At 58.3% G+C, this 16,363-nt stretch overlaps 1 protein-coding gene across 2 annotated transcripts; it reads left to right on the top strand.

The window, feature by feature from the left end:
* The first annotated feature begins 659 nt into the window (after positions 1–659).
* On the top strand, positions 660–15,547 carry CORO6 (coronin 6). 2 transcript variants are annotated; one of them, XM_074189113.1, is made up of 11 exons: positions 660–706; positions 2,045–2,244; positions 5,437–5,559; positions 6,466–6,595; positions 6,878–7,059; positions 9,826–9,945; positions 10,757–10,861; positions 11,315–11,460; positions 12,149–12,206; positions 13,033–13,263; positions 13,655–15,547. In XM_074189113.1, the coding sequence occupies exons 2-11, from the start codon at positions 2,047–2,049 to the stop codon at positions 13,787–13,789; spliced, it is 1,428 nt and encodes a 475-aa protein (XP_074045214.1). In that variant the 5' UTR covers positions 660–706; positions 2,045–2,046; the 3' UTR covers positions 13,790–15,547. The 2 variants fall into 2 exon arrangements, with proteins under 2 accessions (XP_074045214.1, XP_074045215.1); XM_074189114.1 differs by having other exon boundaries at positions 661–706; positions 13,658–15,547.
* The last annotated feature ends 816 nt before the right edge of the window (positions 15,548–16,363 follow it).

The raw sequence follows: 16,363 nt of genomic DNA, 5'->3' as shown, positions 1-16,363 counted from the left end.
CTCCGGGGGACCAGGGAAGAGCTGAGGAGGGGGGGCCCCGCGGAGCTGGGGGGCTCTGGCCCCCCTTGGGCCGCCCCTCGCCGCCTCTGGGCGGGATGGGGATCCCGACGCGAGCCGGTGGGGGGAGGGTCAGGGTGACCGCGGTCCGGCCAGGAGGAGCCCCGCCCCGCTGCGGCCCGCCCGGCCCCGCCCCGCACCCCGGCCCCGCCCCGCACCCCCCCCCCCCCGCCCCGCGGAGCTAAATCGGGAGCGCGATCCGGGCTGGAATGCGGCGGCGGCGGCGGGCGCCCTCGGTCCCTGGCGGGTGGCGGCCCCGGGGGCCCCTCGACGCGGACCCCCGGACCCCCTGGGGGGGCCGGCGGCTCCGGAGCCCCCGCCTCAGTTTCCCGTTCTGATCAGGGCTGAGCGCAGCCGCCGGCAGCGGGAGGGGCGCCCCCCGCCCCCCAGGGACCCCCGGGCCGGGCCAGGGTCGCGCTAGGGGGCGGGGCTCCCGGCCCCGCCCCAGGCCCCGCCCCGGCCCGCCCCGCAGGTGGGGGGCAGCGGCAGCTGACACCGCGGCCCAGGAGCGCTGCCCGGCCCGGAGCGAGCGAGGGGCGCCGGAGCCCGGACCCCGGAGCCTGGACCGCGGCCCCGCCCGAGCCCCGCCCGCAGAAGAGCCGCAGCCGCCGGGGCCCCCCCTCCCGCTCCCGCGGCGGCCCCGCACCAGGTACCGCAGCGGCCGGGGCTCCGCGCCTCTGCTGGGACGGCGGCCCGGGCCGGGCCCGCGGGAGGAGCGGGGGGGGGGGGGGTCCGTCCCGCGCCCCCTCCTCCACCCTGGGGGGGGGCGGGTAGCCCCGAGACAGGCGCTGGGAGAGGAGGGGGCCGGGGGGCCCGGGCCTCAGAGGGGCCAAGGGGGGGCGGCAGCCCAGAGCCGCCTGGCTGCGGGGCCGGGCCCGGGCGCCGGAGCCGCTTCTGCCGCCCGGCGACCTTGGCCCAGTCACTTCCATCCCCCGGGCCGCAGCAGGGCGGGGGCTGCTGGGGGAGAGCCGCCTTGGGAGAGGGCCCGGGGGAGATGAAGGAGGCGAGGAGGAGGAGGAGGAGGAGGAGGAGGAGGAGCGCAGCCCGCGGAGGCCTCCAGCGAAGACGCGAGGCGCGGCCAAGTCCAGTGACTCGCCCAAGGTCATGCCACCGGGCAGCCGCTTTTAGAGCGCAGAGTTTTAGTGCAGTTGGGAGAGAGCAGAGCGGAGGGCCAGGAAAGACAGGGCATGAAGGGGCCTGGGAAGAGAAGTCCAGATCCGGGTCTTTGAGCCCCGGACGACATCACGCATCCCTTCTCCGGGCCTCAGTGGCTCCATCTGTAAGGCGAGGGTGGGCCGGGGGAGCTGCCTGCCCGGCCCCTGGCACTGGGCAGCCGAGAGGCCACAGCCTCCGCCTGCTCCTCAGAAACCCCCGTTCTCCGGGAGGAGGCCTGGCCTTCCGGGCCTGAGGAAGCCAGATCCTCGGGGCCTAAGCTCTGAGCCTCCCCTCGAGTCCCGAACGGAAGGCTGGAGTGCAGGGGCCGATGCCCCCCGGGCCGGAACGAGTGGGCTGTGTGGCCTTCCCACTAGAAAACACGCACACAGAGAGCAGGCCGGGAGCAGAGCCGGGAGGGCGGGAAAGCTCCTCAGATGCACAGGGGGCTCCCAGCCCCTTCCCCTTCACATAGGGAGGGAATTTCCCAAATACATCACCGAGGGGAAACTGAGGCAAGGACCTCCTCCCGCCCATCTGGATTAGTGGTTGGCTCTTTGGGCCAAGCTCCGAGACCCTTCCTAGCATCCGCACTATGATGCCACACACGTACCATCCTCATTCCCTTCCCCCTCGCCTCCCAGTGCCCATCCTCAGTTTCCCCTCTCTGGCTCCCTGTCCTGTTCGTATTTCCTGCTACCCTTCTGCCCCTCCCTCACGCCCCAGACCTGTTATAGAGCCCTCTGGCATCAGGAGGGTAGAGGAAGGGAGTGGGGCCTCCTGGGGGGAGGGGAAGGCGCTAAGGCCCCCCCACCTTGTCTCCCACCCCTCCCAGCCATGAGCCGGCGAGTGGTCCGGCAAAGCAAGTTCCGGCACGTGTTCGGCCAGGCCGGGAAAGCCGAACAGACCTACGAGGACATCCGGGTGTCCAAGGTCACCTGGGACAGCTCCTTCTGCGCTGTCAACCCCAAGTTTGTGGCCATCATCGTCGAGGCTGGTGGGGGCGGAGCCTTCATCGTGCTGCCCTTGGCTAAGGTGAGGGGGCCCCAGGGAGCTGGTTGGGCAAAACCTGGGAAGCCCGGATTGGGCTGTCTGCAGAAAAGATGAGGAGATGCTCAGGCACTGGAAAAGTCCGTGGGGACGGGCTTGTAGCAACTGCTGTGTCCCCTAGAACCTCCTCCCCCCAAAGAGAGAGGAAGGCTGTTGAAGGAGCATTTCATTTAGACTCAGGAGACCGGAGTCCCAAACCCAGCTCTGCCAATGCCTGTGTGTCATTAGGTAGCGATTCCAGGCCTAGGGAAGAGACTGGATTGCATTGCTATCAGGGACTCCTAGGAAACGAAACTCCTTCCACCCTCCACTTTGCTACCTGGTCATGTCCTGGTCAGGGAGGTCAAGTGACTTATCCAGGGTCACACAGTCAATGGCCCAGTAAAAGAATGTACTTAAACCCAAGTTTTCTTGGTTTCAGTTCTAGCTCTATCCATACACTGACTCTAGAACCTATAACTATATTCAGTTTGATAGCTAAAGATGCCCCAGTGCTCTGGAACACAAGCCTTCCCGGTCCTTTCATCCTTCAGACTTCCAGAAGAAAAGGCAGTTAATTGGCACAGTGTCGGGAGGTTGGGAGTTTGAATCCAGTCTCAGACAATTGCCATTTACTAGCTGTGTGACCTTGGGCAAGTCATTTAACCCTGATTGCCTCACCTCCAGTTGTCCTGATTCCTATCGGGCCACTGGATCCAAATGGCTCCAGAGGAGAAAGTGAGGCTGGGGACAGCCCCCCCCCCCAAATCCAATTCATGTGTTGTCATGGCTTTGTGGGCTTCTTAGAGGGAAAAAACCAACCAAAGGAGATAAGAGAATCCTCTGGGTGGTGTTACTTTGGAGGAGATGGACTTGATGCCAACCAAATTCCAACTCTCTGGGTAACTCTCCTGAGGCACCCTGGGGTCTCAGCAGTTGGAAGGGGTTAACACCAAATTCACCCCTCCGCATGTCTGGCAGTCAGGGTCCTAGGAAGCTTTCATCCTCACTTCCTCTGGGAAGCAGGGAGAAGGCGGCAGGGCTAAACCGACATCCGTGCCAGCCTGCTCTTGAGATGGCCTGTCTGTCTCTCCTCTTCCTCGGGGATTCAAGAGGAAGAGGCAGGACCATGGCATCCTGGGCACCTTTAGAAGTTTCTTTTTCCCAGTTGGAATTGTTCGATGAAGTAGAGCCCAGGGCAGCTACTGAGGCTGGGGACACTCCAGAAGACCAAAGGGAGTGTGAGGGGAAGGATCTTCAGCCCTTTCATGGTCAGAGGGTGAGAAGGCCTGGTGACCAGGACTGGAATTTCCAGCCCCTTCCCTCTTGCCAGGGCCAGCCTCCAAGCCCCAACCACAGTTAGGAACAATTGGGAAGCCCTCATCGCTGTCTCCTTTGTATAGAAAGTCCCTTTCCCGCCTCAGGGAAGTAGCCCCTGGGCCTTGGGGCATGGCTGTGCCCAGGCCTAACCCCCACCCCCACCCCGCTATATGGAGATTCAGCTTCCCAAGGGCATGCCCTTGACCAGGATTCCAGCTCTGTCCCCTTGGGGGGAGAAGGGGGGAGAGTGCAGTTGTTGGGGGGAGATGGAGAAGGGGGGATGCAAAGATCTTACAATAACCACTGACTCACATGTGGACAATGGAGTCACTGGCTCCCCACAGTTGGAGCTCAGGTTTCCATCGGGTAAGAGCCTGTCCCTTGTCCCTTCTCCCCCTCCCCCCACACCAATGTCCTGCCCAGGCAAGACAGCTGCCTCTCCCTGCCCCTCCCTGACGCCCACAGAGAGCCGCTGACCTCCCCTTCCACCCCTTGGCGGAGTCCCAGCCGAGGATGAGAACCCATCCCTTCTGGTACAGTGGTCAGGCATAGGACCCCTACCCAAATGCTTGTGTTTTTGGAAGGGACATAACTGATGATCGCAGTGGGCAGTGAGGCGGAAAGGATGCCGAACTGGGGGGCAAAAGCCCTGGTTTTGAGTCCCCACTCTTCCAGTAATTAACTACACTATATGACTTTGGCCAGGCCACTTGCTCTCTCTGGCCTCAGTTGCCCTTCTCTGTAAAGCAAGGGGAATTGGACTCAATGGTCTCTAAGGTCCCTTCAAATCCTTTAAGGGACTTCTAGAACCTGCCTACTTCTTATCCCCAATTCTCACTGGAGCTCCAGAATCCTCCCCCACTCCCCCCCAGATTACCTAGGCTTTGGGTCTTGGATGTTAGTTTGGGGGGGGGGGTTGATTTTTGTTTATTAGTTTGGGTTTTTTTATGACAATAGGGTTAAGTGATTTGCCCAAGGTCACACAGCTAGGTAATTATTAAGTGTCTGAGGTCGGATTTGAACTCAGGTCCTCCTGACTCCAGGGCTGGTGCTCTATCCACTGTGCCACCTAGCTGCCCTTCGTCTTGGATGTTAGAAGGACCGACTGGCATTATAGAGGCAGACAGTCCAAAACCTACCTCTATTAGTTATATAACCCTGACTTCTCTCCACCTCAGTTTGCTCATCTATAAAATGGGTCCAAGAATAACAATACCCACTGCGCCAGATTGTTTTGAGAAGCAAATGACATCTGTCTATTTTTCAATCCTTCGAGCACTCTCTAAATCCTGGCTGGTATCAGTTAGCTGCGTGCCAGATCAGACAAGATGATCCCTTAAGGTCCCTCAGTGTTCTACCCTTCAGTCTGATTGTGATTCCTTTTTTTGTTTCCTTTTCTGTGATGGAAAGGGTGCTCACGCCAAAGCAGGATGGGCCCCCTGAGGGAGGGAGGTGAAGTTCAGAGAGTCAGGGGAAGCTGTTTGTGACCTGAAGATCCCATCTCTGAAGGTGAAATGGAGGAAGGTGGGGACAGATGGAGCCCTCTGGGAGGGAGAATTAAAATAGATCCTGTCTCACCCTATTAATCCATCAACAGGCACTCATTAAGCAATGACTCTGTGGGCTGCGAACTGGGGCTATACAGGCAAAAACATAAAGCAGCCCCTGCCCACACGAAACTGCCATTCCAAAGGCAGAGCCGAGCTGTCTTTTTAGATAAACTGAGAATTATACAAAACGAATACAAGCTTGAGAGGGAAGGAGGCTCCTTTCTGGAGAAGGTTGCAGTTGAGGTGTCCCTTCAGTGGGGCTTCTGGAGGAAGGGCAGCAGGTGGGCCCATATGGACCAACTCCCAATTGGTTCCTTGGCTTCCACAGACAGGACGTGTGGACAAGAACCACCCAACGGTCAATGGGCACACGGCGCCGGTGTTGGATATAGATTGGTGTCCCCACAATGACAGTGTGATTGCCAGTGCCTCCGAGGACACCACCATCATGGTAGGGGCAAGGCCTCTGTCTCAGCCCCGAGCAGCATGGGAGCATGGGGTGGCAGGGCGGTGGGTGTGGCATCTCAGGCAGGGGAGGTAAGCGAGGTGCTGGGTCCAGGAGCCCCCAACAAGGCTCAGGAGCTATTTTGAGCACTCCTCCTCCCAGAGTGCTCCAGTCAGCACTAATTATATCCACAGCCATGGGGTGGGGGTGGGGAAGGATGTGTAAGGGGGAGCGGAGCTCCGCGTAACTGGAGCCAAGCGGAAGAGCTGGACAGGAGGTGACGCAGAGGAAGGCACCTGCCTCCGCTGGCATCCAAACCGTCCTCACCCAGCTCCTGGCTGGCGCCAAGGGCCCTTACCCAGAGTTCTATTCCCTCCTGGACTGGGGGTGGGGGTGATAAACAACCCCCAGGAGACCTGAAAGGTCAAGAGAAGGGTCTGTCTCCTGCCCTGCTCGTCTTCTCTTTGTCACCTCCTTCCTTAGAGGTTGTGGGGGAAGGGGGCAGGAGAAAGAGGGGAGGGGATGAAATCATTGGAGCTGGGCGCATGTCCCAGTGTCTTGGCACCAGGGAAGAAAAGGGAGCTTCAAATCCTGCCTCAGATTCAAGCTGTGTGGCTAGGAGTCAATGTCCCCATCTGCAAAATGGACTAGTGGGAGGTGTATAAAGTCCCCCCAAAAGAGCTGCATAAATATTAGCTATTTCATTTTTCACTCTAGTATTACACAGTTCATTTTGTTACTAAGTGGTTATAGGCCAGGTGACGTGGGAAATGGGGGGGGGGGGTGGACTCGAGGACTTCCAAGGTATCTTCTGCTCTCAATCCCCCTTTACCCCCGGCCTGCTCGCCTTCTGTGTCCAGAAACTGTTGGGGTGCTCACTCGGGCTGCCGCCATCCTCTCTTCTCTGCCCAGGTATGGCAGATCCCCGACTATACACCAGTCCGGAACATCACAGAGCCCATTGTCACGCTGGAGGGCCACTCCAAGCGTGTGGGCATTCTCTCCTGGCACCCCACGGCCCGGAACGTCCTGCTGAGTGCAGGTATGAGCCCATGGGAGCAAAACCGGGAGTCCTGTTGCCCCTGCCTTGGAGTAGCCCTCCACAGGTGTAGGGGGATCACTACCTGAATCAGGTAGGACCCAGGGAGCTGGGGAGGAGAGAGCCCCTGCTCATTGTGCCCCAGACTTCCCCTAGGAGAGGAACAGCCAACTAGCCATCTCCCTCTGACTTTGGTGCCTACTAACCCTGCTGCCCCCTCCCCTCCCCCATCCTCCCCCCCCCCACAGCCTTGTGTTGGTGACAGCTGTGGCTCCTCTTGGGCAGGAGGGGACAATGTTATCATCATCTGGAATGTGGGAACAGGGGAGATGTTGTTAAGCCTGGATGACATGCACCCGGACGTCATCTACAGTGTCTGCTGGAATACCAATGGGAGCCTGCTAAGCACCACCTGCAAGGATAAGACCCTTCGGGTCATCGACCCCCGAAAGGGCCAGGTGGTGGCGGTGAGTGAGGCAATCCCCAGACTCTAGGACCCTCTGACCCCCTCCCAGGCTTCTAACCCCAACCCCTAGTTCCCTGAACCCCCATTTCCCCAAGTCACCAACCCCCACAGCCAGTCCTCTGCCCAGCTAAGCCCATGATCCTTTGCACACAATGCCCTGACCCCCCAGTTCTTTATAGCCTCAGCGCCCTATCACCCAATCCTTTTCTGAAACCTCTGGAATCTTAGCCTCTAGCATCTGACACCCAACTTCTCTAACACTCAATCCCCAGTCCTCTGATCTCAGAACACCCTAATATCTAGCCTCCGGGACCCTGATATCTAGCCCTTTTCCCTATCACACTTAGCCTATAACTCCTGACCCTTGTACCCCAGTCCTGGTCTCTGACCCTCAGCTTTCTCTAGCAGCCAGTCCCAAGGCTCCTGATGCCTCCCCAGTATCAGCACTCCGACCCCCAGTTAACACCACCAGCACCCAGACACTCAGCCCTCTCCTCCTAGCCCCTGACTCTCCCCAGATTCAGCTAACTGGGCCACCAGATTTCTCTAGCACCCACTCCCCTAGGCCTTTGACCTTCTCAGTCCCTTTAATTCTCAGCTCTCTGATTCACACAATACCCAGCCTCAGATCTCTATTTTGTCATTTCTCTGACCCTCCCAGCCTTTGCTAGGGCCCCCAGACCCCAATCTCTGTCCAACTGACCCTCTGCCATCCCTCTCCTCCTGGGACCCCTGCCCTGAGATGCCCATAGAGGAGGAAGCCCAGGATAATGGAATGATCTCTGAACCTGAAATCCAGACAACCTGGGCACCCCAATCCTAATTAAACAATCTATTCTGAGCCTCTTTCCTCATCTGTAAAGTGGGGGTGCTGATGACTGTGCTCCCACACACCTTGCCCAGCAGGGTGCTGGGCGAAGATCAGATGAGACCTTGAAACATTCTCTAAGCATCAGAACTGTTGGTAGAACAAAGGAGGAGAGGTTTGCTACCTCTGGCCCCTGGCACCACTCCAGGCCCCCCAAGTATCAGGAGTGATATCAGGAGCCCCCAGGCCCCATGATTCCCTGATCCTCTAAACCTGGGACCCCCTTAGCACCTGGCCTTAGTGCCCTCCTTGTGTCAAATGCCCCTGCCCCCGGCACCCAGCCTCCTGACTGTCTTCCTGATGTCCCCAAAACCCAACCCACTGATGCCTCTAGCAGTCTTCTGCCCTCCCAACTTGAACCCAATTTTCTGACCAACAGTTCGCCGGCCCCTGACCCTCCAGCTCCCCAATGTCCTTAGTAGCCAGATCCTCCACCTTCCTTTTCCCTAGTCACCAACCCCTGACCCTCAGAGCTCCCTGACCGCCAGGTCTCTGTTTCCCTAGAGCCCAGGCTGCTGGCCCACTTGGCCCCCAGCCCCCCACCCTCAGCCTTCTCCTTTCCCTTCCTCTGCTCCCTTCCCCAAAGGGTCATTTTAGGTGAGCTGCTGGGAGGAGGGAAGCAGGATAACGGTAGCGCTTTGGGGGCTCGGGAAGGGGAGGAGGAATTTCATCAGACACCCCCCCCAGCATCCAAGTGAGGCCAGCAGCCCAGGAGAGCCTCCTCTCTGACCTGAGCACCACACGGCCTCTCTGAGGGGTGGGGGGTGCAGCTCCTGGGAGAAGTCCCCCCCCCTTGGCTCCACCAGCCCCTAGCCTGGTTCCCATCAGCCTTAGCAATTGAGACTGCCCTGGTCCTCAGTCCTGCCTGCCCAAGCCTTTTGGATAATTAGAGACAGAGCAGTTAGCTTGACCTAGAAGCAGGAGAGACCCGGGTTCAAATGCTGCCTTTGTGTAATTGTGCACCAGTCACTTAAGTGCTCTGAGACTCAGTTTCCTCATCTGTAAAATAACCAGTCCTACCTCACAGGGTTGTTGTGAGAATCAAATGGGTAATGTATGTGAAGGCTTCTTGGAAAGGCCCCAGCTGTGTCTGCTCTGCCTCCCGGGAGGTGCCTGGGTCACTGGCCTCATACATTAACCCTTCTCATCAGCGTGCCCATGTGTTTGTCCATGCATGTATGTGTAGAGCAGCGTGGCGTGTTTCTCTGGGATGTCTTCATGCTTCCTCATGCATGTCTGTGTCCGTACTCAGGGGTCTTCGGGCTTGTGTGTGAGTGTGTCTGGGGCAGATGCGGGGACTGGGGGGGCGAGAGGGAGGCAGGGCAGGCGAGCTGCTCTAACCCCCTAACCCCGCGAGCAGGACCGAACCCGGCCTCACGAGGGTGCCCGCCCGATGCGGGCCATCTTCACCACCAACGGGAAGCTGCTTAGCACCGGCTTCAGCAGGATGAGTGAGCGGCAGCTGGCACTGTGGGACCTGGTAGGATAAGGAGAAGAGGTTTGCTACCTCTGGCCCCTGGCACCGCTCCAGGCCCCCCCTCCCCGCTTCAAGGGGACCCTGGGGACCATGATAGCAGGGCAGAAAGGACAGTGCCAAGGCACCAGGAAAGAGTCTTTTGCCCCCCCCTGCACTCAGGTGAGCAGGAGGGCCATTGGGCCAAAAGGCACCCCCCTCTGAATCTGATGTTCAGGGGGATCCTGAGGGATCCCCTGCCAGAGGGACCTGCTGCTGGGGGATCCCGTGGAGTCAGCCGGAATTAGATCTTCTGCTGGGGGCTCTCTTCCCCACCCTCCTCGTCTTTCCGAGACCTCAGGGTCCTTTCTCCCTCCCCTCCAGTGGTAAGCTGGATAACACTCTGCTCCTGTCTCCTTTCCCCTTCCCTGCTCCCCCCCCCCCAGGAAAGGTTTGCTGCCCATGAAGGGATGAGGCCCATGCGGGCCGTCTTCACACGCCAAGGTCACATCTTCACCACGGGATTTACCCGCATGAGCCAGCGTGAGCTGGGCCTGTGGGACCCGGTAACGCAGCTGGTGGCATGGGGTGTGTGCCCCAGGGACTGGGCATCTTGGGTGGGCAGGCACACCTCCCCCTCCTGGGGCTCTGGGGGCTCCAGATACAAGCACCTAGATCCTCTGAATGTCCAGTCAAAGGATCTGGATTCAAATCCTGCTTCTGCCACTCTGGCCTCTGAAGTCCTGTCTGGTCATAAGCCTCTCTCTGGGCTTCAGTTTCCATTCTGTAAAATGAGGCCTCCTCGGCTCTACTTCTGACTGGCTCCAGCTTGGGCCTGGCGCCTCCTTCACATCCTCTCCGCCCTCCTTGGTCCCTTCGCTCCAAGGGATGGGATGGTGGGCCCTCCCCTTGCCCCCCCCCCAGGTCCTCTGAGGGCTCAGTGTGGCTCAGCCCTCCTCCAGGCTCCACCTGCCTGGTGATGCCGAGTCCCCAGGGGATGGCGTGATGCTGTCTGCATGGAGTGGGGCAGGGGGAGGAGGGGGCGAGCAATGCTGGCAGTTGGTGGGGAGGACAGTGAGGGGGAGACCCCTGCCCAAATGCCAGCCCCTTCCCAGGCACCAGGGAGTGGGCCGCGGTCTCCTCTCTGCAGAGGCCGGCCAGCGGGCGCTCCTCCCCGTAGCAGCATGCTCGGGGCCCTGGGTGGGGGGTGCTGCTCCATGCTGTCCTCTGGTGGTCGCTGGGAGCCTTGCAACTGGAGCTACCGCAGGTCTGGGACACCCACCCACTGCCAATAGGGCAGGGGCGCTGATGCCAAAGCGGGAACAGGTGGCCCAAGGGGCGGGGCGGGGCGGGTCACATCCCATGTGCTCCACCCAGAACAACTTCGAGGAACCCATGGCGCTCCAGGAGATGGACACCAGCAATGGCGTCCTGCTTCCCTTCTACGACCCGGATTCCAGCATAGTCTACCTGTGTGGCAAGGTGAGCAGCTGGGGGCAAGGAGATGGTGTGCAGCTTGGTTGCAGGGCCATTTATTCCTCAGGCAACGCGTGACCCCTCTTGTTTGCCTGGCACCTGGACCCTAGGGATGCAGACAAGAGCAACACTCCCTGCCCTCCCAAGGACTAGATCCCCTCCAGGGGTCAGGCTTATGGAGCTCCTGCCCCCCCCATCTTCCTAAAGACCACTCTCTGGAGCACCTTAGCATAGGGGATTCAGACCCACAAGGCTGACCTTGAACATGTCACCCTACTTGCCTGAATCGTAGAAAAATGAGAGGGTGGGACTGATGAGAGCAACCTGGGGCCTCTTACACACCCACAGGAGGGGGACAGTTTGGGCCTTCTGGGCATCGAAGTGGGCTGTGGTCACAGTTCTGTGAAGGGGGCAGCTTGGAGGGAAGAGCCTAATCCTGATCTGAGGTGGGCTTTGCAGGGGGACAGCAGTATCCGCTACTTTGAGATCACTGACGAGCCCCCCTTTGTCCACTACCTGAACACCTTCAGCAGCAAGGAGCCCCAGCGAGGCATGGGATTTATGCCCAAGAGGGGCCTGGACGTCAGCAAGTGTGAAATTGCCAGGTCAGCCCTCCCCACCCCCAGGATGCCCAGCTGGAGAGCCCCAGACTCTCTCTTCCCTTCTTTTTCGGTCCTGCTTCATCTCTCTCTCTTCTCTTTCCTCCTTTTTCTTCTTCTTTTTTCAATTCTCTCTCTCTCTCTCTCTCTCTCTCTCTCTCTCTCTCTCTCTCTCTCTCACACACACACACACACACACACACATACACACCCACCGCATGATACAATAAAATTTCAGATGTAGACTCAGGGGGCCTGGGTTCAAATCCTACCTATGTGAACTTAGGCAAGGGATTTAACCTCCCTGGACCTCAGTTTCCTCTTCTGTAAAACAAAGGGCTAGCACTAGATGATTTGAGGTTCCTTCCATTTCGAAAACAAAAATGCCCTTATTTTGTCGCCCTTCAGATTCCTCTATGGTAAAAATGGGGGTGAGGCATTGGACGGAGGTATTTGACTTAGGTCACACCCGGATCATTCAGCAGCCAGTGATTAAGTGCCTCCCATACTTCATGCACCTCCTTAGGGGCTAGCAATATGAGACCCCCAAAATGGAACAGTCCCTGGTCTCGAGGTCCTCTCGAGGGTTCCCCCCTTCCAGGAATAACTCCGTGCAGAAGCTGAGCTGGGGGATTGGGTGGGGGAGGCTCTCTGCAGCTGGTGAGACCTCCCCCTTCCCTTCCCCATCCTCCAGATTCTACAAGCTGCATGAACGGAAGTGTGAGCCCATCATCATGACTGTTCCTCGAAAGGTGAGGGGTCTGGGGGGCTTCCTTGGACTGGAGAGGGGGATTCGGACACTTTTCTCTCTGAGGCTCAGTTTCCTCGCCTGAAATACAAGCATGCCAGCTGTTTCTTCCTAGGCTAATTGGGAAGAAATGCTCCATGGATCTTTGTGATGATCACGAGGGAACTAGCCACATCACCTTGGCAGCGTTCCTCTTGGTGTCTGGGGCCACTCTCGGAGACCAGGAGCTTTTATCTTGGGACACATTTGGGGGTGGGGGAGACAGAAAAACGACATCTTTCTTTTCCATTAACTTCTCATCGAAATTTCCTGTTTCCTTTAATGACGGATTGTAAGAAGCCATGATTTTGGAAAGGAATGCATGATCCAAAAAGAAGCACCCCCAATCTAAGGAACATGGTGCTCTTCTGATGCATTCGGGGGGGGCTGAGCGCCTTGTGGGGGCTCCTTAGAGACAGCTTGACCTTGGCTGCCTTCAAGTCCCTAAGCGCAGAGTCCGAACCCTTCTGTGGCTAGTGGTCCTGGTAAGATACTTAGCCTCTTGTTGCCCAGGGCTCGCTCAACCTCTCATTGCAGAGAAAAGTGGCGACCTGCCTCGGTGGAGGGAGTTCTCTCTGGTCCTGAAGTCAGATGCCTAGTGCCCTTCTCTGCCCCTAGCCCCGTAACCCCGGGGACACTGCCCGGGGCTGTGGGACACTGGAGAGAGCTGCCCGTGCTATGCAGCCGGAGGCCTCGGGGTGATTGGTGGGGGAGGGGAGGGGTCCCGCCTTGGCATGGCCGGCTGCAGGAGCCTCACTTGCCCCTCCACACCCCTCCCCCATCCTGTGTAGTCAGACCTGTTCCAAGATGACCTGTATCCTGACACGCCAGGCCCTGAGCCGGCCCTGGAGGCAGATGAGTGGCTAGCGGGCCAGGATGCAGACCCCGTGCTGATCTCGCTGAGGGATGGCTACGTGCCCCCCAAGAGCCGAGAGCTGCGGGTCACCAAGCGCAACATCCTGGACGTCCGGCCACCCGCTGGCCCCAAGCGCAGCCAGTCTGCCAGCGATGCCTCCTTCTCGGTGAGCTTGGTCCCGTGCACGAGGCCCCGATGACTCCATCCTTATTCTGGGCTTCCCTTGGCTGGTCCCGCTTCCCTAAAAATCTCAGGAGGCAGCATGGGACGTAGTAAAAGCACTGGTTTGGGACGCAGAGGACCCGGGTTCAAATCTTGCTTCTGACCCAAATCATAGTCTTCTGACACTTTACTCTTAGGGTCTCAGTTTCTTCCTCTGCAAAAGGGGTTGGGGGGGGGGGGAGGCAGGAGCTCGATTGAAAGGGACTCGCTTCCAGGAGGAACACCACATGGGGACCTTCGCTACCAGATCTCACATTCAGTGCTCCCACAGACCACTTCCTGCCTGGTCCCTCGCCTCTCTAACACCCCACATCCTCCTCACCTTCCCCCCCCAGCAGCAGCAGCAACAGCAGACCCTGGAGACGTTGCTTGAGGAAATTAAGTCCCTCCGGGAGAGGGTCCAGGCTCAGGAAGAGCGAATCACAGCCTTGGAGAACATGCTTTGCGAATTTGTGGAGGACACTGACTAGCCTTGCCTCACCCCCAGCCCCCATCTCCTGTTCCCGCCTCCCTTCCTCTAACCCCAGGATGGGAGGGGAGAGCCTGGGATAGAGTCGGGGACTCCACCCCACAGAGGGGAGGGTGAAGACGAGTAGAAGGCTCCCCCCAACTTTCCGATGGGGAGTGGGGTGTTCACCTGAGAGCTCAGTCCCTCTCAATGGAACACGCACCCCCAACTTTGCATGGGGGGGCTGTAGGAAGGCAAAACTACACCCCTCAGGTGGGGGGTTGGGGACTTTGTTAGCAACCAAGTATTGCATAAGCAAGCAGAAAAGACAAAAATGAGACTATCCCTGCCCTCCGAGAGTCTGCATCCTTCTGGGGGAGAGGGGATATGAACTGAGGAGAAAGGAAGGACTGTGGGGGCCAGCAGTGTGCAGAGTAGAAATTTTAGGCAAACCTTTGTGCTAGAGGCAGGGGAGAGGAGGGGAGACAAGACACCAGGACGCACCTTTGGGCAATATAGTGGTTAGTGGGAAATGGCCCTTTCTGTCCAATTTTTTCTCTTCTCTTCCCAGCCACTATAGGGGGGCAGAGGAGACATGTGAGTGAGGTTTCCATTAGCTAGGCTCCAGAGAAAGGGGCTTTGCTCCAACCCCACCGAGTGAAGGGGGCTCAAAGAGGCAGGGATTTTCTACTTCATCACCGAGGGGGTTAAAAGATTATTGGGGTTCTCCCTGGGATGAGCAGGTGGAGGAAACTCCCCCAAGGAAAGGGCAGTCCCCTTACCCACATCTGAGTGCCATGTTCTCCATTTTTCTCTCCATTTATCTCCCCAAGAGCACTAGGGGTCCTATGCTGGGTTGTGAAGACTGCCCTCACATACACCCTCACTTCACACTAGGCCAGGTGTGAAGATATGGCTTGAAATGGAGCAGATACATCACACCCTCCTCTGCCCCTATCTGTCCCTCGACATACACTCTGCTCTTTAAAGAGGAAATTCTGGAGGATGGAAAAATTAAATATTTTATTAACTATTCAGCCTGGCTCTAGTGCGTATGTGTATGTCTGTCTGTGGACCAGAATTGAGTGAGATAGAGGGTTTGGGCTGGCCTAGGACTGAAGGCCAGGTGCCTCACCCCCCCCCCCCAGCACCCTGAGGATCAGGGGACTCCTGCCCTTTTGTCCACAGTTGCTGCATCCCCTAGGGAGAAATGCAAAAGGAGCCACAATACCTGGTCGTCCCCACCACCCCCAGGTGCCCATGAAATGTCCTTTCCTCCTCCTTCCACATCTGGGGCATTGTGCTGGGTCCTCCATTTTAGGGAGGACAAACTAGAGGCACACCAGAGAAGTGAGTACATTCGAAATCATGGGCCAGAAGATCCCCCAGAGGGAACAGAGGCTTGGAAGGGAGGAAAGACATTTATCTTCACATCTCTTCAAGGTTTTCATATGGAAGGGTACAGCTTCCCTCTGCGGAACCCTAGAAGTAGGAGCAGCTGGTGGCAGATAGAGCAAAGCATTTTTAAAGGGTTCAACACAATCAATCCGGTCCCAGGATCCCCAGGGGGAACATTGGGCTCCTCTTGGGTCTGGGTAGAGATGAGGACCATCTGCTATGCCGCCGCCACCACCAGCACCATTCCCTAACTGGGCAGTTAGATTGAAGGGCTTCTAAGTTTCCCTCTCCTTGAGGAAGAGGGTCCCTACACACTTGGGGAGAGTCCCTGCCTCCTCCCCCACCTCCCCATGGCTTTCCCCAGTAAAATCAGTCTCAGAAGGAGAACTATTTGTTTTAAAGCCTTTTTGTTTGTTTTGTTTTATTTGTGTCTCTTCTGCTGGAGGTCCCTGGCCCAGGGTGGGAGAATGACAGGGAGAGGAGGATGGGACAGGAGGGTTCAATCTTGTTGCTTTTTTTTTTGCCGTGTGTGTGTGTGTGTGTGTGTGTGTGTGTGTGTGTGTGTGTGTGTGTGTGTTTAGAGTTGTCTGGCTGGGCAGGCCCTTCTCACAGTGTGAGCCAGTCCTTTGGGAATGGGAAGGGGGCTGTTGTGTGCATTGGGACCCTTGCCCGGGGGTCTGTGCTTCTTGGGGCTGGGTGGGGAAGGGGAGAGCAGGGAGGAGTTAGCACCATTGGGTGGAAGGTTTCTGTGGTTGCACCCTCAGCAGGGGTGGGATGGGATAGCAGCAGCTGGTGGGGGAGGGGGCTGGGGAGGGGGCATGTGGTGCCAGGGGGCATAAGGAGAGCTGGGTGTGACTCCCTCACACACCACACCTCCACCACTACCAGGTCAACCCCAGGTCTCCTGACCTGGGCTCCTTCTGGAGTCCCCTCCGCCCATCCTCGGAGACACCAGAAGGCAGCCTGGGTCCTCCCAGCACTGAGGAGGGGACACCATGTAGGGTGGGGGTGACACTTTGCCCTCCTCCCTTGCTCTTGCAGCCCACGATGGTGAGGGCAGTACTGGCCCCCAGGCATGGGTGCCAGCGTCATGCTCCGCCATCGGGGGCAGTCAGGGCCACCCTGAGAACCAGGAGGGGTGGGGAAGGGGGAGCTGGCTGCAGCGCCCCAGGCGCCCAGACTCAGCTAAGTGCACTTG

Source organism: Macrotis lagotis, chromosome 5 (assembly GCF_037893015.1).
Source record: "Macrotis lagotis isolate mMagLag1 chromosome 5, bilby.v1.9.chrom.fasta, whole genome shotgun sequence".
NCBI lineage: Eukaryota > Metazoa > Chordata > Mammalia > Peramelemorphia > Peramelidae > Macrotis > Macrotis lagotis.
Note: the sequence above shows the minus strand (reverse complement) of the source record. Positions and strands in the feature narration are given on the sequence as shown.

What these genes read in the sequence shown, in the direction of transcription:
- CORO6 (XM_074189113.1), top strand. Translation starts at nt 2,047, where the DNA reads ATGAGCCGGCGAGTGGTCCGGCAAAGCAAGTTCCGGCACGTGTTCGGC. An exon ending in TCGTGCTGCCCTTGGCTAAG is followed by an intron (nt 2,245 to 5,436) that starts GTGAGGGGGCCC and finishes TGGCTTCCACAG; the next exon opens with ACAGGACGTGTGGACAAGAA. An exon ending in CCAGCGATGCCTCCTTCTCG is followed by an intron (nt 13,264 to 13,654) that starts GTGAGCTTGGTC and finishes TTCCCCCCCCAG; the next exon opens with CAGCAGCAGCAACAGCAGAC.